The following is a 21,774-nucleotide window of genomic DNA, read 5'->3' on the forward strand; positions in this document are numbered from 1 at the left end:
CAGTTGCAGTAAACAGTATGCATATCAATGTATGGTCTTGCAGTATGACAAATCATCAGTGTAAACTTTACTACAAATGGAATTTTTGTATGTATGTTGCATACGTACAGTATGTGCCAGTAGATACACCATTCTCCACTTTATATATGCAGCACCCTCCTAGATAGGGGTTAGAATTAGTTAAAACCGGAGTTAGACTTAACGGTAACTCCTTTTCTAGTGGTCTTCTAGGACAGCCCTTGAAAGATGGAGTTCCTCCCATCGCCACAGGAAACACATTGCCACAGTTCAAAAGGCGGTCCCTCAGGTCCCTGGCCAGTCATTTACCAAGAACCAAAGGATTGAACTGAAAAATATAGCAGTAACAGGTAATAACATTAATACAGCAACGTAATTCAAGGGGGTGGGATCGTGCTGTCCTGGAAGGCCACTGGAAAAAAAGTTACCGGTAAGTCTAACTCCCGTTTTCTCCAGTCGACTTCAGGACAGCCCTTGAGAGGATTCCCAAGTACTTACCAGATTTGGGGGGGGGGGGGGGCATGGCTTGGAGGACTTTCCTCCCAAAAGCCTGATCCTGACTGGACATTAAGTCGATAATGCCTTGTAAAGGTGGCGAAGCTTGACCATGTGGCTGCTTTACATATTTGCTCTGGGGTGGCACCAGCTCTTTCTGCCAAGGATGCCGAGAGTGCCCTTGTGGAGTGGCCTTTAACACCCCCAGGAGGATCTCTATTTATTGTTCTATACCCCTCTGCAATAGCTAGCCTAAACCACCTAGCTACGGTGACCTTAGAAGCTTTTTGTCCCTTACATTGTTCAGAAAAAGGAGGACAAAAAGTGAATCTGTAATTCTAAATGGTTTGGTTACCTTTAAGTATTCTAGGATACACTGCCTCACATCTAGTAAATCAAATAGTTTCTCTTTTTCATTTGAGGCATTCTGACAAAATGAAGGGAGGACAATATCTTGCGACCCATGAAACCTAGACGCCACCTTTGACAAGAACCCAGGGTCTGTCTTTAGGATGACCCTGTCCTCAAGAATCTGAAGGAAGGACTCTGATGGAAAGAGCTTGGATTTCACTAACCCTACGAGCTGAAGTGATTGCCATGAGGAGCACTTAAATGTGATCAAGTCTTAGCCCTTGTACACACGGTTGGAAATTCCAATCACAAAATCTGGATTTTTTCCGATGGATTTTGTCCGAAACTGGTGTTGCATACACATGGTCGGACAAAGTTGTCGGAAAATCCAATCTTTCGGAACGTGATGACGTTAGTTCGTTAGGACGGGGTTATGTTCAGGCTAGTAGCCAATAGCTTTGGTCTCGTAATTTGATCTGAGCATGCGTGGCACTTTGTCCGATCGGAATTCTCTACAAAGTCCGATCGGATCATGTTGTCGGAAAAATTTATATCCAGCTCTCAAACTTTGTTGGTCGGACATTCTGACTGAAAAAGTCAGATGGAGCTCACACATGATCGGATTATCCGACAACATGGTCCGATCAGACATTTTCCATCGGAATTTCCGACCGTGTGTACAAGGGCTTAGAGAAGCCTCAGATGCCTTACAGAACCTAGTGATAAGGGGGATCTTCCTGTAATCATTTCTCTAGGTACACACTTAAGGCAGCTATTTGAACTTTGAACTATTGGAGAAACTGTAGGATGTTTGTTGTATCCTTGTTTACCTCACCTTGGCCATCCAACCAGATGTAAAATTTCCTCCAGACTTTTCTATAAATAGCTCCGTTGACTGGTTTCTGGCTCTGTAGTAAGGTCTGAACAACTCTTTGTTAGGCCTTTACTCCTCTAAATGTATTCCTCAGTAATCACGCTGAAAGCTTCAGCATGGCTATTTGCGGATGTAAGAGGTCCCTGTGACAGAAGATCTTGTCTGCTGGGAAGCCTCAGTGGAGGCTGGTCTGTCAACTTTAGTAAAGTTGTGAACCATGGCCTCTTGGGCCAAAATGGTGCCACTAGGATTAAACACATTTCTTCTGCTAGAAACTTTGCTAGAGCTCTCGGGATGAGGTGAAGCGGTGGAAATGCATAGGCTAAGTTGAAGGTCCAGGAGGTCTATAAGGCGTCTACCGCCAAGACTTGATATCCTGGGCATAGCGAGCAGAACCTGGGAACTTTTGCATTCTCTTTGTTTGCAAATAGGTCCACTTCTGGCTTCCCCCAATGAGCTGCTATGTGGTACAAAACTTCTGGGCGCAGAGACCACTCTTGATTCAAAACTAGTTGTCAACTCAAGAAGTCTGCAGGGCTGTTCTGCTCTCCTGCTCCTCCCTCAGGTGTATTGCAGAGATGGAGTCTAGACTGGATTCTGCCCAATGAAATATGTGCTTGGCCACCAACATTAGCAGAGGACTTCTGGTGCCTCCCTGCTTGTTTATATAGGCTACTGCCATCATGTTGTCTGAGCGGACTTGTAGATGGTGACTTTGTAGCATGTCCTGGAATGCGTTTAGGGCTCTGAGGACAGCGGTTAGTTCCTTTCAACTGGAAGAGAATTGTTTCTCCTCTGGTGTCCACCTGCCCTGGGTCCAGCATAAGTTGAAATGGGCTCCCCAACCCCAACTGCTCGCATCTTTGGTCAGTGTGGATGTGATAGGCAAGACCCAGAGTACCCCTTTGTTTAAATTTTTCTTGTCCTTCCACCACCAGAGGGAAAGCTTTACCTTGGTGGGGATCGATACGTTTTCTTCCAGATCTTTGTCCTCTCTGAGTGGGCCATGAGGAGCAAGTCCTCTATATACAGAATGATTGAGACTGACTGAAGTCTCAACGGAACCAGTACTTTTCCGAGAACCTTGGAAAAAAATATCGGAGAGAACGATAGTCTGAAGGGAAGTGCTCTGCACTGAAAGTGATAACATTTTGGGTCTATCTGAATTCGCCATACGAAGAAATTTCTGGCATTCCTTTCTTATTGGGATATGCAGATAGGCATCCCTTAAATCCAGGGTAGCCCTAAACACCTCTTTTTGGAGAAGATTCCTTCTTGAGCAAATGGACTCCATCCGAAATCTTTTGTATCAGATGGTGAGGTTCAGGGGTCAGAGGTTCATGATTAATCTGAACTTCCCTGACATTTTTTTTTACCACAAAGATTTGCAGGTAAAAACCATCCCCCTGTTCCTGAATAGGGACTGGTGTCAATACCTTTTGATCCACCATCTCCCCTATTAGTAATGGTAAGGCCCTGGCCTTTTCTGAGTGTCTTGGAAGTTTTGTCACTAGAAATTTTGAGGGTGGGGTCACTGTGAAATTCCAGCGCATAACCTCTTTTTATTATGTTTAAAACAAACTCATTTGAGGTTATCTTTTTCCACTGCAGGAGAAAATGTTTTAGTCTTCCCCCAATAGGTCCTGCTGACTGGGGTGGTTAAAAAGTATACCCCCTTTTCCTTTCCCTTTTTGCGCTGTCCAGTACTTTTTGGGTTTGAACTCCTTCTCTGTTTTTGAGGGCTCTTTTGAGGGATGAAAAAACTTCCTTTGAAAGTTTTTCTTTTTAGTGGGGAAAGTTTTCTTTTTATCTGCAATTCTAAGATGGTATCTAATTCAGGGCCGAAGACTAAGTCTCCAGTAAAGGGGACACTGCACAGGTGCATCTTAGACACCATGTCTAACGGTAATTTAACGGAATCAGTTGAAGCTTCATAAATGAAACTTGTCGTCTTGAAAAGCATAGGGAAGGTTTTTAAGAGTTCCCCTCTAGGAGTGCCGCCTCTAAGTGTTCTGACAACCAGAAATCAAGATTTCTAGCTACTCAAGAAATGGCTAGAGCTGGCTTCAGGAGTGCCATTGATGCATTCCAGGCACTTTTTAAGACTATGTCTGCTTTCCTGTCCTTTAAATGTCCCATATCCTCGAAGGCATGGTTCGACTGTTTCAACACTTTGGACAATGGGGCACCTAGTTTTGAATTTTTACTCCAGACCGCCTCTGGGTTCTCGTCAAAGGGGAATCTTTTTTAAAGAGAATTTGGAAGGAAAGCTTTCTTATCTAGCTCGCCCATTCCTTACGGACAAGGTCAGAAAGTACGCTATGTATAGGAAATACTTTTGCTTTCTTTTTCCCCAAGGGCCACATACATCTTATCATGCCTAGACAGCTGAACTTCCTTCTCCTCAATTTCCAGCGTATCAAATAGTGCTCAACAGCTCGTCCATCTCCTTAAGGGACAGCTTGTATTTTGCGGCTTTGTTAGCTACAGCTTGATCCTAATCCTGGTCTGAGTCAGAAGATTCAGGCCTAACTAATGCGTGGCTATGCTCCCTACAACTACCAACATGTAAAAAAAACCTTAGTACAGGGCTTGTCCAGCAGCCTACCTGGGTTTGGCTGGGGCCCGTATCCACCGGAGTGTCCTGGGGATTCTCCTCCATGATCCCCCCTTTCTGCTCCGGATCCCGCCTCTAGTCCAATATTGCTGGATGCAGGACGGGATTAGTAGGCCCAGCCTGGGCTCTTTCCCTCCTCCTTGTGCCCTGGAGACCCGGAACCCTCTGCGCACAGTGATGACATGGTTCCACCGGAATTTACGCAAATGGTGTCTCTGGCCCCCACAGCTATCGCAGCAAGGAGCCGAGATGGACGAATCCAACTACACAGATCCTGGGGGAACCTGCATCACCCTGCCACTGGCACATCTCGGCACTGGAAGGAGGGGGGGGAGTAACGGGTCTGCTCCTATTATGCTGGACGGTACCCGAGCCCCAAGAAAATAAGGCAAGAACTTCACTGGAGTCGACGGACAAGACCCAGTCCCCCTGTGCGGTCTCCTCTCCCTTCAGGTAGCCCCTGAGATATGAAGTCTCTCTCCTGGTTCCTAGCAACATGTTCCTATAGAGAAAACACAAATGACTGGCCACTGACCTGAGGGACTGCTTTTTGAACTGTGGCAATGTGTTTCCTGTGGCGATAGGAGGGACTGCATCTCTTAAGGGCTGTCCTGGAAGACGACTGGGGAAATTTACCTTGGCTCACTGTATCCAGTGGAGTTGCAGTTCATTTTTCAGCAAATTTCGTTGTGGCTCACTGTAGCCAGCGTGGCTGGGTTGATTGTTTTGGCCTGTTCAGTGTTTCAGTGGCTGCAGCCCCCCCCTGGCTGGCTCAAAAAGGTCTGGAAGTTAATGGGCAGGAGAAGCATAATCAGCGGCTGAATGTCCATAAAGCCCTGACCATTCCCTGGGGGTAAATGCTCAAATGGTAACTGGAAGTCTGTATAAATACTCTGAGACAGAAAGCAGCCAGGTCTTTTTCCTGAGACAGAGATCATAGCTTAAGGGGGAATGCTTGCCCCCTTAGGCCATCCTGCCATGTGCCTGTGGGGTGTCAATGCTTCAGGTGGGCTACCTGCAGGCCTTCTTTGCTGAAAGCTGACTGAGGGACTGCCATCTGAGAAGCTAGTTTGGCATCACAGGGTGGAAGTGTCACAGGGATATTGGGAGGAGGCAACCAATTTTCCAAGGACATTTGTGAGTAAAGACTGGGTTGAGATCCTGAAGACTAAGTGCTGAGGACATACGTTGCGCGCTAGAGTCAGCGAGTTTGAAGGGGACATCGTGTACCAGAGTCCTGAAGCACTTAGTCCCATTTAATTCCTAGTGAAAGAACTTTGCTTGGGCTGTCCAGAGGGTAAGAATAATCTCCTAATTTCCCCCAAAAACCTGAGAAGTTGCTACTACAGAGCTCAGTCTATTGTTTACTTGTACAAGGGCTTGGCTCACAGCTTTACAAGTGAGAGTTCAGGGTCCTCAGATCATTGCCAAGGGTCAATGGAGCATCCTACCACTGCCCACTACCTATCCAAGTTCTTAATAAAGCATCAGAAAAAGAATACCCCTAGACTGGTTAATGCAGCGTTTCTCAACTCCAGTCCTCAAGGCGCCTTAACAGATCATGTTTTCAGTCTCTCCATTATTTTGCATAAGTGATTTGATCAGTTTCATTACCTTAGTAATTACGACAGCTGTTTCATGTGAGGGAAATCCTGAAAACACGACCTGTTGGGGTATCTTGAGGACTAGAGTTGAGAAACACTGGCTTAGCGAGCATGAAGAGTGACTGGAACTGTGTGTTTGCTGTCAGGAAACTACTGGAAAAAAGGATCTGGGAAATCCACTTAGCAGCATCTACTGGGCTACATATACAATGGTTTAATGTGTGCATAAAAAGTGATTCTGAGTTTATATATCACAGATAGCTCCATGTATGGAAAAGATTATTATGAAATCTTAAAGAACTTTTTCTCTCAACACTTCCTGGCACTTGCATATTAGTACAAATTGTAAATGTTTGTCATGTACACATACATCCTCTATATAGGCTATATGCGCAAACAATCAGAGCACACCAAATTCATTTTACAAACGTCTAGCGAAAACTATTAAGTGATTTTTTTTGGGTAAACGCTCTTTGTAGGATGTAATTATTACAGGATAGAAAAGCCTTTTCAATCCATGAATAGAATGGTATGGGTGCAACCAACCCTGGGTGTCCTTTGCTGCCAAAAGTCAAAAGAACTGGAAATATTTTCTTACTACCAAAGAATAAAACTAGAACATAGGAAAAGGCATCAGATTAGGGAAAAATGCAGACTATGCTTATATAATTATCATGATAAAATTGTTTACCTTGAATGGGGGGCTTGAATCACTTGGCCTTGCAGAAAAATCAAAGGAAATGATCAAATCCACTCCCCGTTGAGGTCTTAGGATTAGAGGGTATGGTAGATTGAATGTCAACCCACTATCTACAATATGTATTTTCTTGCTTTTCACATCCAGTGGCTCGTATATCTGTTCAAATTCATCAGGGTCTGTAATTGTATCCAAAATTAGGTCAATACCACTGTAAAATATAAACTACACACCTAGTACATGTGAACTTTATATCTCATCTACTTTCACTTCAGGATCATGCAAGTAGTGCATGTACAGTATGTTTCATTTGTAAAACCTTATTCAGGTTTGACTGACAGAAAATACTAGAAATGTTTAGTTAAAACATTAATAAAAATATTGGAACATATATAGATATACAAGACAAAACAAAAAAGGTAGGTACAAGTGCGAAAATCATTACATTTGACAACCAACGTTAGATCACGTTGGTCATATCTAAAGGCAATTTTTAAGTTTTACTGCGGCAGAATGGCATGGCTTGGGACGAAACGTTATGTTACCTCGCTTTACCTTTTGGCCACTAGAGGCGTGCGCGTCCGCAATGTGTGCCCGACCCGATGCAAGTACCCGGAGGGTGCGATGACCGGCAGGCTCCCACGATTGCTCGTGACAGAGCGAGAACCGGGATCTGTGTGTGCAAACACACAGATCCCATTTTTTTTTAGGGGAAAGGAGACAGATCGTGTGTTCATACTATGTATGAACACCAATCTCTGTCTCCTCCTAGTCAGTCCCACTCCCCCCACAATTAGAACACACACTAGGGAACACAATTGATCACACAATTGAACCCCTTGATCGCCCCCTAGTTTTAATCCCTTCCCTGCCAGTGAAATTTACACAGTAATCAGTGCATTTTTATAGCACTGATAGCTGTATAATTGTCAATGGTTTCAAAAATGTGTCAAAAGTGTCCAATGTGTCCATCATAATGTCGCAGTCCGGATAAAAATCACAGATCACCGCCACTAGTAGTGTAAAAAAATATATATAAAAATGCCATAAATCCCCTATTTTGTAGGAGCTATAACTTTAGCGCAAACCAATCAATATACGCTTATTGCGTTTTTTTTTAACCAAAAATATGTAGAATAATACATATCAGCCTAAATTGAGGTAAAAATTGCTTTTTTGATAAAAAATAAAATAAAAAATGTGGGATATTTCTTATAGCAAGAAGTAAAAGATAGTGTTTTTTTCAAAATTGTCACTCTTCTTTTGTTTATAGCACAAAAAATAAAAACCGCAGAGGCAATCAAATACCATCAAAATAAAGCTCTATTTGTGTGAAAAAAAGACGTCATTTTGTTTGGGTACATTGCCACATGACCGTGCAATTGTCAGTTAAAGCGACGCAGTGACAAAATCGCAAAAAATGGCCTGGTCATTGAGCAGCCAAATCTCAATCTGAAGCAGTTAACTATGGAGGATACACTAATTTCAATACTATTGAGCTACAACTACACAAGCGATATATCCCTTGCATTCACTCAGAGGGGAAGACAAATACTTTTATACCGCCCTCCCGAGACATAGCAAGAAGGCAAACTAGATCAGCATGTAAGCAGGTTGGATATAGCCAGTTAGGTGCTGTCCTGGATGGGAGTGCAAGATTTAAAATTTTCTCAGTTCTTGGTGGGTATTTCTTTGTGTCTGACCAACTGATCCTTTGTTATAAAGGTGGGATAGTGACCCGGAGCGGAGAATCCCAAGAGAAAGATCAGGAGGGGGGCCCTCATGGGTAGAGCTGAGACCCAGGGAACGTAAGGGAAGGACGGGAGAGCAGCACATATGAGCAACAAATGAATGTTGCCCATCACTGCCGTGAAGTAAAGGTCATCGGAACTTGGAGTTTACCCCAAAGACACCAGCTGCTGCAGAGTGCCATGGATGGACTCCGTATTATGCATAGACTCCAGATTTGCAGGTATGCTGGGGGAGCCTAGAGCCACATACACGGGCCGAATATCGGGTGATATCGGCCAGTTCAAAAGAAACCAGCCAACATTTGGCCAGTGTGTAGGGCAGTCAGCCGAATACTTTTATCTTGCGGCTGCACATGTAAATCTTTCATGCACTAAAAGGTTAGTACCAATAATGACCTATAATATTATCCTTTGTGATATTTTGTATAATATATATGTGTGTGTGTAGATATCTGATCTTCTATCATGTTATATGCTGTATTTGCACTAATCTTATATGTTGCACTTTTTGCTAATAGTTTACTCTATACATCTACCTGAGGCAACTCTGAAGAAGTAGGTTGCTTTGAAAGTGTTGGAGTGTTGCTATCGTATAAGCCAATCACAGATGTACTGTAAAACATTTTTTTAAGAGAGTCCATGTTGCATCGAGCTTCTGCGGATTTAATAAATTCAAGATTTTTGTGGTCAGTAAGGACAGTTACGGGATGTGTGGTGCCCTCCAGAAGGTGTCTCCATTCAGAGAAGGCTTCTTCTATTGCTAAAAGTTCCTTATTGTCGATATTATAGTTCAGTTCTGCAGTTGTCATTTGGTGGGAATAGAACTGCTCCAATAGCTGTATTGGAGGCATCTACTTCTACTATAAAAGGAAAAGCATGCCTCCTTTCTTGTCACATGGGTAATGGGAGCCACAATTTTAGAAAAGTTATTAATAAATCTCCGGTAAAACCCCAAGAACCGTTCCACATCCTTTATGTTCTTTGGGTAGGCCAGTCTAGGATGGCTTGGATATTGCTGGAATTCATGTTCAGCCCTTCAGGAGAAATGATGTAGCCCAAGAACTGTAAACAGGTCTGTTCGAAATCACATTTTTCCAATTTAATATACAATTTATTTTGTTGTAGTAGTTCTAAGACAGTACGGACATGATCCCGCGCTCCTGTAAATTAGTTGAAAGGTAAGTATATCATCCAGATAAGCCACCAAAAATTGGTCTAACAAGTCTCTGAAAACATAATTTATGAATTGATGAAAGGTAGCTGGTGCATTTTAGAGGCCAAAAGGCATTACTAGGGATTCATAATTCCCATATCTTTTCTGAAAGGCTGTCTTCCATTCATCTCCAGGTGGGATGCGAACATGATTATATGCACCCCGCAGATCAAGCTTGGTAAAAATCTATGCTGTTCTTAGTCTCTCAAATAGTTCTGAAATTAATGGAAGTGAGTAACGATTGACTGTCACTTTATTTAATTCTCTATAATCAATGCAAGTTCCATCTTTCTTTTCAACAAAGAATAGCGGGGCTCCAGCAGGGTAAGTTGAATGGCGGATAAACCCCTTCATCAGATTTTCTTCTAGAGAGTCCCTTAATGCTTTCAGTTCTGGCTCAGAAAGGTTGTAGAGGTGACCAAAGAAAATTGGGGCACCTGGCACAAGCTCCATTGGGCAATCATAGTCTTGGTACGGTGGCAATTGGTTTGCATTTTTCTCAACACAAATGTCTTTAAAGTCTAGGTACTGGGGGGCAATCTTTCCAGGTTAGTAAGGGTCACTCCGATAACAGTGGGTGAGATGTCCTTCATTAGACAATGTAACGGACAATGTTCAGAAGAGGTTTCTAGTCTGCCATTCAACAGTGGGGTTATGATAGCCATGGTACTCCTATAATGACAGGAGAAGAAATCAGGTTGAAAGATATTAACGCTTGATGTCCAGGTTCGATGCTTAACTGCAGAGGAACAGTCTCATGAGTGATTTCTTTGGAGTGGAGTAGAGAGCCATTCACTGTCTCCATATCTACTCGGGATGGTTTAGGTGTTTGTAGCTTTTAAGTTTGCTGAAGATAATTTCAAAGTTACCACCAGCCCCAGAATCCAGAATTGTGGAGGTGGAGAATAACTGGTCTCTCTCTTTAAGAGTGACGCTTAAAGTAAAATGTGGGTAATGAGAGACAATCTAATTTTCTTTTTGTGTTACGGAAGACAAGGGTTGTGTAATAGTTTCTATTTGTTCCCTAGATGTGGACAATTCTCTTTGACAGGCGCTGCAATGGTTTGTCTTGGTCGTCCTGATTTATTTGGACACCTGAGGGCGTAGTGATCTGACTGACCGCAATAGATGCAAAGATTAAGTTCATGTCTGCGTCTCTTTTCAGCAAAGCTTAGAGCTCCAACCTGCATAAGCTCAGGTTCGGGTTCAGGTTCATAGCTGGCAAAACGATTTAGCCATAGGTTGACAAAAGAAATGAGGAACTAAAGTCAACAGATCTTTTTTTATCAAATAGTCTCTTGATAGAATGTCCATCGATCCTAATGCCCAATTTACTAGTCCTCAAGATCATTGGGCATATATATTCTGGAAAGTTCATTCTTCATATTCTCAGAAAGACCTTTTCTAAAGTGAAAGTGCTTTGCACTGTCGTTCCAGGTGGTATCAGTTACCCATCGATGAAATTCAGCAGTATATTTAGCAACAGGACGTCTTCCTTGGCAAGTTCAGTAAAACAGTATCAGCAGTTGCGCTGTGATTTGGATCATGGAAAATGAAATGCATGTTTGTTACAAACCCCTCAAAATCTCCAGGAATCTCATGGTCTTGCTCCAAGTATGGGGAAACCCATGCCATGGCCTCATCAACAAACAGAGCTATAATAAAGTCTGTCTTGGAGCGTGGAGTTGCAAATCGTTAAGGTTGCAGCTGAAAGTGCAGTCGCCATTGATTCAGAAAGCCTCTATAGAGTTTAGGATCTATTTAATTTATCAGGCAAAGGGAAGAGGATTGAATCCCTGTTAGTAGTGGTCTGTTGGTGGTGCTGCACAAGTTGTGTTTGCAATTCAATTACTTTTCCTTATAACTCTTGCACTCGTGCTTGTAAGCCTTGAACAACCTCATTTAGCGAGACAACATGTTCAACATGTTCAGGGACTGATATGCCGCGTACACAGTCAGTACACACGGTCGGAGAATCCGTCGGAATGCGTCTTATAGGACCGTGTCGTCAGATAATCCGACTGTGTGTGGTATGCATCGGACTGATTCCATCCGAATCTCCGTCCAACCCAATTTTCCAACATGTTGGAAATATTTCCCGACCAACTGGGCTGGTCGGACCTAATCCGATCATGTGTAGACAATTTTGATCGGACCAAGTGCCACGCATGCTCAGATCAAATTCCTACATCAAAGCTATTGGCTACTAGCCTGAATCTAGTCCCATCGTAACGAAATTACGTCATCACGTTCTGAAAGATCGGATTTTTCGACAACTTAGTCCGACCGTGTGTATGCAACAGTTTCGGACACAATCCATCAGACTAAATCTGACGGACAAAATCCGACGGATTTGGTTGTGGAAATCTCCGACCGTGTGTACAGAGGCTTAGACAGTCAAAACGCCCATGTGAAAGAAGCTTTTTGCTCAATGTTTTCAATTTAGTTGGCAGAAATTGTTAACATGCAATATTCACATGTGTCTCTCCAGTGTCTTAAGAGGTGATTTGCTAATACTGCAAAATCTGGTGCAGCTGTGCATGGTAGCCAATCAGCTTCTAAGTTCAGCTTGTTCAATTAAGCTTTGACAAAAAGAAAAAAAAAAAAAAAGAAAAAGAAAACTGGAAGTTTATTGGTTTCTATGCAGAGCTTCACCATAAATTACATTCTCCAGTTTTAGTACATCAACACCACTGTTTGTTCTGTGTTCTTTTAAGACTCCATGCACACTGGAGCTCATAAACTGCAGTTTATTGGAGTTTGGGCGTGTTTTTTTTTTAAAAGCCCATAAACTCCACTCTGCGTTAGCCTATGTGTCCATGCACACATGGACGTTTTTAGCTTTAATGAGCAGTGGAGTTTATGGGCTTTTTTCTGAATGCCAGAAATTCGCATTCAAAGTGCCGTTTTTCACCTCCAAAAAACGACAAATGCCGATAAACGCTCATAAACGGTTATAAACGCTCATAAACGCGTGTTGATTAGTATTCGGCATTCTATTTTTTTTCAATGCATTGTGGGATTTTGGAATGCACTGTGGGATTTTTGGAGTGTCCTCTGTGTATTTTTATTGAAAACGCTCACAAACGCTAGTAAAAAAACGCTGTTAAAAGTACGTTTTTCAACCAGCGTTTTCTTCCAGCAATCTGGCATCCAGAAAAAGATTTTTTGAGCTTTAGTGTGCATGGAGCCTAATGGTAAATTATCAACAGAAAAAAAAATAATTACCATATTCAGGCTGGGTTCACACTGCTGCGGTGTACGAGATCGGATGCGATTCGCACCACACTGCAAATCACATGCGATCTCTGTGCGATGCAAATTCAGCCATACAGATAGTTGAATTCGCATCGCATCCGGCCCAAACTCGTACAGGACCCTTTTTGAGGTCTGCAGCAGAATCGGATCGCATGGGTGTTCACACCATGCAATCCGATTCCTGTCCGAGTTTGCAGATCGCACTGCGATATGCAAACTGATTTGGAGGTGTCATTAACTTTTCACTGACACTCCCAGCAGTTTGCATAGGGCAGTGTGAACTGCCACCGGGAGTCATGCAATGCGGGAACCCGCAGTATAATCGCAGCGTTCCCGCATCGCAGCAGTGTGAACCCAGCCTTATCGGCGCATAACACGCACAGGTGTATAACATGCACCTTAACTGTAAGAGGGAAGTTTCAGAAAAAATAAAAATAAAAAAATAAACTTTCCACAGCCCCCTGCATAATACACAGACCCCTTTCATTATAAAGCCCCCCCCCCCCCCGCACTCCCAGAAGGCCCCCAGTTTTCTGGGACAGCACTGCCAGCATACTCTAAATTTGAGGAAACATCACTGCCATCCCCTTCTCATACACCACTCCAACTGTGTAAATCAAAGCTTCTAAATATCTCCATTAATGCCGCTCTCTCGTGGACCCGGTCATGTGACTTTCCTCTCTTTCATTGATGGTCACATGATCGCTCTACTCCAATCAAAAGTTACACTCGAGGAAGAGGTGGAGCGGGAGGAGGAGAGCAGCCTGAACGAACTGCGTAAATTGAGGGATTTAGAGACTGTCATATACCACTCCTCCCCTCTCTCAATGTAAAACTAAAGGCTGGCAGTATGTTTTCTGAACTTTAAAGCATGCAGCAGCGCTGCCCCAGGGCCAGGGGAGGCGGGCGGCTGGATTGACACCCTCCCAATGGGTGTTACCCAGGGCGGACCGCCCAATCCCCCCCCCCGGTTGGTAAAAAAACTGATATTAGCGTTTAACATGCAGGCATGGTATGCCCTCTATTTTCAGGGTAAAAAAGTGCATGTTATATGCATATAAATACGGTATTAATCAGCATTTGCTGACTTATTAATGAACATGTTCATTGCCTGGCTGTTCCTAGCTTTAACACCGTCTCAGTTACAAAACACTGGTTTGGCTGCATGTTGAGTATGCCATTCAGTCCTTGTCACCAATCATTAGGAAAGATGTGCTTGAACTTGAGAGAGTCCAGAGAATGGCAACAAAGCTAAATAATTGGGATAGAGGACCTCAATTATGAGGAACAACTACAAAGATTAAACTTATTCTCCCTGGAGTAGCGATTAAAGTGAGGGAAACTCTGGTTGTCACCAGAACTAGTGCACCCATAGCAAGATATCCTCAGTATTCCACTTCTGGGGACAACTCAAAGTATTGGATTTTCTTTTACTTTTCTGTAATAACAGGACAGCAATTAAAACTAAAATATCCTTTGCCTTTAGTTATACTTTACAGGGGATATGATAGCGATATATAAATCCTTGAACGGTGACTCTAGCATTGGTAGGAAACATTTTAATTTGGTCTCTATAGGCACATGGCAACACAATGAAGTTGGATGAGAAAAGGGTCGGTCTTAACCTGCCTAAGAGGTTCTTAACTGTTAGGGTGGTGAGAATGTGGAACTCCCTTCCACAGTTGGTGGTGTCAGTGGAGAGTGCAGACCAGTTAAAACATTTTTTTAGTCTAGGTTCACACCTATGCAGCTGCGTTTGATGCATTTTTCAGGCATGTTTTTCAGTGCATTCTGCATTCACGTTTTTTCTTTTCTCTTTAACCAGTTCCTGACCAGCCGCCACAGGTCATAGCTGTATGTTGGCCACCTAGGGGGCCATGACGATCAGATTCGCTTCAGAACTGATCAGTTCGCAGGCCAATGATTTCTGGCCTGGACCTGGTGATCGGTTCTGGTGAATGTTTATACTTATACAGTCAGGGGAAGTGATGTCATCTCCCCTCGTGGAACTCTTTTCCGTTTCAGAGAGAGGCGAAGAGACATCTCAGAGTAAGTTGCACTAACACTACACTGACACAGTACACTTAGGCACACCCCTCCTCTCCTGACGGGAAGCTGCATTGTTTGCAGTTCAATCCGAGCTTGACCCCTCTTCCGGATTAAAACCCGAAATAAAGATTCAAGACTCTTAAACCATTTCTGATTAATCCAAGTTGGAGAGTTATGCAGAATATATAATATCTGCGGAAGCCAAATCATTTTAATTAAATTGCAATGTCCTGCCACAGAGAGAGGAAGGCGACACCAAATATCTGCTTTTTGCTTCAGTTTTACTAATAATGGGGTTAAATTATCACTGACGTAATGGTGAACATTTCCAGAAATCCAGACACCCAGATATTTCAGCTTAGTTACCACATCTAGACCCAAAATTCTGGGCAGCGGTTGGTCCACAGTGCTAAATAATGCAAGTAGGGCTGACTTATTCCAATTAATTGCTAGCCCGGATTGTTGTCCAAACTCCACCACTAAAAGTATCAATTTAGGGTGGAGTTTATGTCCCCGATAAAAAAGCAACACGCCGTCCGCTTGCAGGGCAATTTTGTTCTTCCCATGACCTGCGCCGGAACCCCTGGATATCCGTACGTGACCTCGCCAGGAGCTCCATTGCCAGAACAAGAGGGGGGACAGGGGACAACCCTGTCTCGTCCCCCCTCTTGCTGAAATATCTTGGAGAATGCTGAACCCATCTTAATCTTAGCCCTGGGTTCCCTATAAAGTAATTTAACCCATCCAATAAATGAGGGGCCAAAACCAAATCTCTCCAGCACTTCCCACAGATAATCCCATTCCAGGCTATCAAAGGCCTTAATAGCATCCAAGGCCATAATAGCCTTAGGGCCATCGTTGTCAGTTGGAATTTGGACATTTAAAAACACCCCAATATTAGTGCTAGTTGTTCTGCCTGGGATAAACCCCGACTGATCTGGGTGTATTCATTTATTGATGTATTTATTTAGGCGGGTCGCCATCACTTTGGCTAAGATTTTCACGTCAGAGCATAAGAAATAGGGCGATACAAGGAAACTTCCTGTTGATCTTTCCCCTCTTTCAAAATTAAGGTAATGTTGGCTTCCAACATCGAGGTAGGGAGGTTGCCCGCGTCCAATGCCCATTTAAATGTTTCCAAGAGCTCAGGCAGGAGAACTTCGCCATATCGCTTGTAGATTTCCATTGGCAGCCCGTCTGGGCCCGGAGCTTTTTGGTTAGGCATTACGGCTACTGCACTTTTTAACTCTTCCAACGTTAATGGTGCCTCAAGATCTATTTTATCATGTTCTGATAAGGTCGGGATTTTCATCTGATGTAAAGAATCAGCTATTGTTGACTCATTCCTCCTTTTAGTTGACTTGTATAAAGCTTCATAATAATTGCCAAGCACCTTCATTATCTCAGATGGGTTGGAAATGAGATCCCCATTAGGTTCCTTAATCACCTGGATCACAACAGGAGAATTATTAGTTTTGATCAGGAGGTAGAGGGTACGCCCCACCCTCTCGCCTTTGCCAAAATAATGTTGGCGTTGGAATATCCGCCTGTTCTCGGCCCTCTTTATAAGTAACGCTTTGTATGCTCGTTGATTCTTTAACCAGTTGCCGACCGCCGCACGCCGATGTACGTCGGTACAATGGCACGGGCAGGCATAAGGACATACATGTACGTCCCTTGCCTCCCGCGGGTCGGGGGCCCGATCGGGCCCCCGCCCGGTGCCTGCGGCGGTCGGTATTCGTACGGGAGCGATCCCGGACGAGGGGACGGCCATTCATTCATGGCCACCCCCTCGCGATCGCTCCCGACGAATAGAAATCCCCGGTGACATCACTTCCTCTCCTGTAATGTAAACACAGGAGAGGAAGTGATGTATTCTCTCCTCCGTGTCGGTATTTTTCGTTCCGACACGGAGGAGAGCGGATCAGTAAGTTGCACCAACACTCACACACACAGTAGAACATGCCAGGCACACTCACACCCCCCCTTTACCCCCCGATCACCCCCCCAATTACCCCTGCCCCCCAGTCACAGTGACACCAATGTCATTTTTTTTTTTTTTTTTTTTTTTTTTGCATTGGTGTCATTTGTGACTGTAATAACTGTTAGGGCAGTTAGAGTTAGCCCCCTTTAGTTCTAATGTACCCCCCTAACCCCCCCAATAAAGGTTTAACCCCGTGATCACCCCCCGTCGCCAGTGTCACTAAGGCTGGGTTCACATTGCAGCGGTTTATGAGAACGAATGTGATTCGCACCGCACTGCAGTGCAAATCACATCCGATCTCTGTGCGATTCGAGTTCAGCCATTCGCCGCACCCGCCGCACCCGCCACACCCGCCGCACCCGCCGCAAATTCGCACGGGACCCTTTTTTTGGCCCGCAGCAGAATCGGATCGCATGGGTGTTCACACCATGCGATCCGAGTTTGCAGATCGCACTGCGATATGCGAACTGATCTGGGGGTGTCAGTAACATTTCACTGACACTCCCAGCAGTTCGCATAGGGCAGTGTGAACTGCCGCCGGGAGGCATGCGATGCGGGAACCCGCCGCGGATTCGCGGCGTTTCCGCATCGCTCCAGTGTGAACCCAGCCTAATAAGCGATCATTTTTCTGATCGCCGTATTAGTGTCACAGGTGACGCTAGTTAGGCAGGTAGGTATTTAGGTTCGCCGCAGCTTTTTATAGCGCCAGGGACCCCCATATACTACCGCATAAAGCCCCCTGATTGCCCCCTAGTTAACCCTTTCACCAGTGATCACCATATAACTGTTACAGGTGACGCTGGTTGGTTAGTTATTTTTTTATAGTTTCAGGGCACCCGCCATTTATTACCTAATAAAGGTTTAACCCCCTGATCACCCGGCGGGTGTCATTTGTGACTAATAACTGTTAGGGCAGTTAGGGTTAGCCCCCTTTAGTTCTAAGGTACCCCCCTAACCCCCCCAATAAAGGTTTAACCCCGTGATCACCCCCCGTCGCCAGTGTCACTAAGGCTGGGTTCACATTGCAGCGGTTTATGAGAACGGATGTGATTCGCACCGCACTGCAGTGCAAATCACATCCGATCTCTGTGCGATTCGAGTTCAGCCATTCGCCGCACCCGCCGCAAATTCGCACGGGACCCTTTTTTTGGCCCGCAGCAGAATCGGATCGCATGGGTGTTCACACCATGCGATCCGAGTTTGCAGATCGCACTGCGATATGCGAACTGATCTGGGGGTGTCAGTAACATTTCACTGACACTCCCAGCAGTTCGCATAGGGCAGTGTGAACTGCCGCCGGGAGGCATGCGATGCGGGAACCCGCCGCGCATTCGTGGCGTTCCCGCATCGCTCCAGTGTGAACCCAGCCTAATAAGCGATCGTTTTTCTGATCGCCGTATTAGTGTCACAGGTGACGCTAGTTAGGCAGGTAGGTATTTAGGTTCGCTGCAGCTTTTTATAGCGCCAGGGACCCCCATATACTACCGCATAAAGCCCCCTAATTGCCCCCTAGTTAACCCTTTCACCAGTGATCACCATATAACTGTTACAGGTGACGCTGGTTGGTTAGTTATTTTTTTATAGTTTCAGGGCACCCGCCATTTATTACCTAGTCTCACTAGTGTACCCCTAAATTTAGGGGTGTCTACTTTCCAAAATGGGGTCATTTGGGGGGGGTTTGTGCCATCTTGGCATTTTATGGCCTTCAAAACTGTAACGCCCTTAGAAAGCCTGAAGGCGGTGCTTGGTTTTCGGGGCCCCGTACGCGGCTAGGCTCCCAAAAAGTCCCACATATGTGGTATCCCCATACTCAGGAGAAGCAGCAGAATTTATTTTGGGGTGTCATTTCACATATGCCCATGGCATGCGTGAGCAATATATCATTTAGTGACAACTTTGTGAAAAAAAAAAAAAAAAAAAAAAGTTTGTAATTTTCCCGCAACTTGTGGCAAAATATAAAATATTCCATGGACTCAACATGCCTCTCAGCAAATAGCTTGGGGTGTCTACTTTCTAAAATGGGGTCATTTGTGGGGGTTTTGTGCCATCTTGGCATTTTATGGCCTTCAAAACTGTAATAGGTAGTGAGGAGTGAAATCAAAAAATTACGCCCTTAGAAAGCCTGAAGGCGGTGCTTGGTTTTCGGGGCCCCGTACGCGGCTAGGCTCCCAAAAAGTCCCACATATGTGGTATCCCCGTACTCAGGAGAAGCAGCAGAATTTATTTTGGGGTGTCATTTCACATATGCCCATGGCATGCATGAGCAATATATCATTTAGTGACAACTTTGTTAAAAAAAAAAAAAAAAAAAAAAAGTTTGTAATTTTCCCGCAACTTGTGGCAAAATATAAAATATTCCATGAACTCAACATGCCTCTCAGCAAATAGCTTGGGGTGTCTACTTTCTAAAATGGGGTCATTTGTGGGGGTTTTGTGCCATCTTGGCATTTTATGGCCTTCAAAACTGTAATAGGTAGTGAGAAGTGAACTCAAAAATTTACGCCCTTAGAAAGCCTGAAGGCGGTGCTTGGTTTTCGGGGCCCCGTACGCGGCTAGGCTCCCAAAAAGTCCCACATATGTGGTATCCCCATACTCAGGAGAAGCAGCAGAATTTATTTTGGGGTGTCATTTCACATACGCCCATAGCATGTGTGAGCAATATATCATTTAGTGACAACTTTGTGTAAAAAAAAAAAATAATTTTTTTTTTTGTCATTATTCAATCGCTTGAGGCAAAAAAATAAAATATTCAATGGGCTCAACATGCCTCTTATCAATTTCCTCAGGGGGTCTACTTTCCAAAATGGGGTCATTTGGGGGGGTTTTGTACTGCCCTGCCATTTTAGCACCTCAAGAAATGAGATAGGCAGTCGTAAACTAAAAGCTGCGTAAATTCCAGAAAACGTACCTTAGTTTGTAGATGTGACAACTTTTGCGCAAACCAATAAATATACAATTATTGACTTTTTTTTTACCAAAGACATGTGGCTGAATACATTTTGGCCTAAATGTATGACTAAAATTGAGTTTATTGGATTTTTCTAATAACAAAAAGTAGAAAATATCATTTTTTTTCAAAATTTGCGGTCTTTTTACGTTTATATCGCAAAAAATAAAAATCGCAGAGGCAATCAAATACCATCAAAAGAAAGCTCTATTTGTGGGAAGAAAAGGACGCAAATTTTGTTTGGGTACAACATTGCATGACCGCGCAATTACCAGTTAAAGCAGCGCAGTGCCAAAGTGTAAAAAGACCTCTGGTCATTTACCAGCAAAATGGTCCGGTCTGAAAGTGGTTAACCATACCTCCTGTTTTTCGGGGGTCGGATCATCTATATACTCACTCTCAGATTGATCTACTCCGTTTCTTACTGCTCTTTCCTGCTCCCTCAACTGTCTCTTAATTATTGCCACTTGTATTAGCAATCCTCTAATGTAAGCCTTTAAGGAGTCCCAAACGACCCCCTGTGCTGCTGAACCCCCATTAAGTTGCAGGAATTCATTTATCCCGTCAGTCAATGCTTTTGGGTGCTCAATCAGTTCCAACCAACAGGGATTACCCTCCCTGGCGGTATGATTATTTCGGATTTTAGGTGCTGAAAGCGGTACCATTATTTTGCATGAAAATTTGGTGTTTTATATTGTAGTCATGTAATTCTTAGCAATAACTCACTTAAATCTGTCCAAACCAGAGTCTAGCAGACATCCCGGGTATGATAAAGTTTGAAAAATGAGATCATAAATTATAATATATTAAATAATTAAATAATTGTACCAAATAATAATATAACAATAATAAAAATTATTCAATAATGTAATCAAAACAAAAACACTGAAATTTGCTCAGTTTCAGAATTGTCACTGTCATTACTTTTCAGTATTTGATGACGGATCTCCCCACAAATTGCTATCCCTCAGTTCTGCGAGTGATTCCAATTTATTATCGCTGTTTTCTAGCTGGTCTAAAATCATTTTTGATGTAAAGGGACAGTTTTGGTTGCTATGGACAATCTCCAGTTTCCAGGCATAAAGAACAGTTTTTATAATATAAAACTGCATGCAGGACACTGGGCAGACCACTAGGGACAAAGGGGATGTGAAATAATTACATACAGATTACATTATACTGTATGTATACTGTGTGTTTCACTTTTTGAATTTGGCGCCGATTTCCATCCCCGTGCGTCGCAACGCTCGCAGAGCACGGAGATCGGTGTTGTGATGAATCGAGGAGACACGGCTCACTCGTACAGCGCGGGGACATCGCTGGATCCAGGGGAGAAGATAAGTAAGCGTCCTCCTGGATCCAGCGATGCGGTCCTGAGTCTGGCTCGGGGTTACCGCTTTTGGCATAAAAATTCCACCCCGAGCCAGACTCGGGAATACCGTCAGGGGGGTTAATCTTCCACTCCCTAAGGCAGGTTCTGCCCCCTGCACTTATAGTTATGGTCAGGGGGAGTGGTCTGAAACCCCCCTTGAACCACATTCTATATCTTGTACTAGTGGGGTTGCCTCCTCATTCCCCAGAACCATATCTATTCTTGAAAGGGTACCATACGAGCTTGAGAAACAGGAATACTACCTTTCTTGTGGGTGCCGAGTTTGCCAAAGATCATATAGTCCAATTTCCAACAAGAGACGGCTCTCCCCCTCTACTACCGAACTGGTCTAGGGAACCTATCCAGGCTCCTGACTAAAACTTAATTGAAGTCACCTAATGCTAATATTGGGATTCCAGAATTGGCCAGGCTGAACGCGAGTAGTTTGTACATAACCTCCAGCTTAAAAGGGGGGGGGGGGGGGGGTATATAAATATTTGCCAAAATGTAGGATTGTTTACCAATTATACAATATAAAAAAATG

The 21,774-nt window shown here is 43.9% G+C and overlaps 1 protein-coding gene across 1 annotated transcript in view; it reads right to left on the reverse strand.

Annotated features, from left to right (window-relative positions):
- Nucleotides 1-21,774, reverse strand: part of PLA2G4A (phospholipase A2 group IVA) — a 387,554-nt gene that overhangs the window by 50,984 nt on the left and 314,796 nt on the right. Inside the window, exon 16 of the mRNA XM_077452645.1 lies at nucleotides 6,651-6,835. Coding sequence (XP_077308771.1) covers nucleotides 6,651-6,835 — 185 coding nt within the window. The remainder of the gene's footprint in view (nucleotides 1-6,650; nucleotides 6,836-21,774) is intronic.

The sequence above is a fragment of the Lithobates pipiens genome, unplaced genomic scaffold (assembly GCF_037356315.1).
Source record: "Lithobates pipiens isolate NorthernLeopardFrog02 unplaced genomic scaffold, aLitPip1_a1.2 Scaffold_23, whole genome shotgun sequence".
NCBI lineage: Eukaryota > Metazoa > Chordata > Amphibia > Anura > Ranidae > Lithobates > Lithobates pipiens.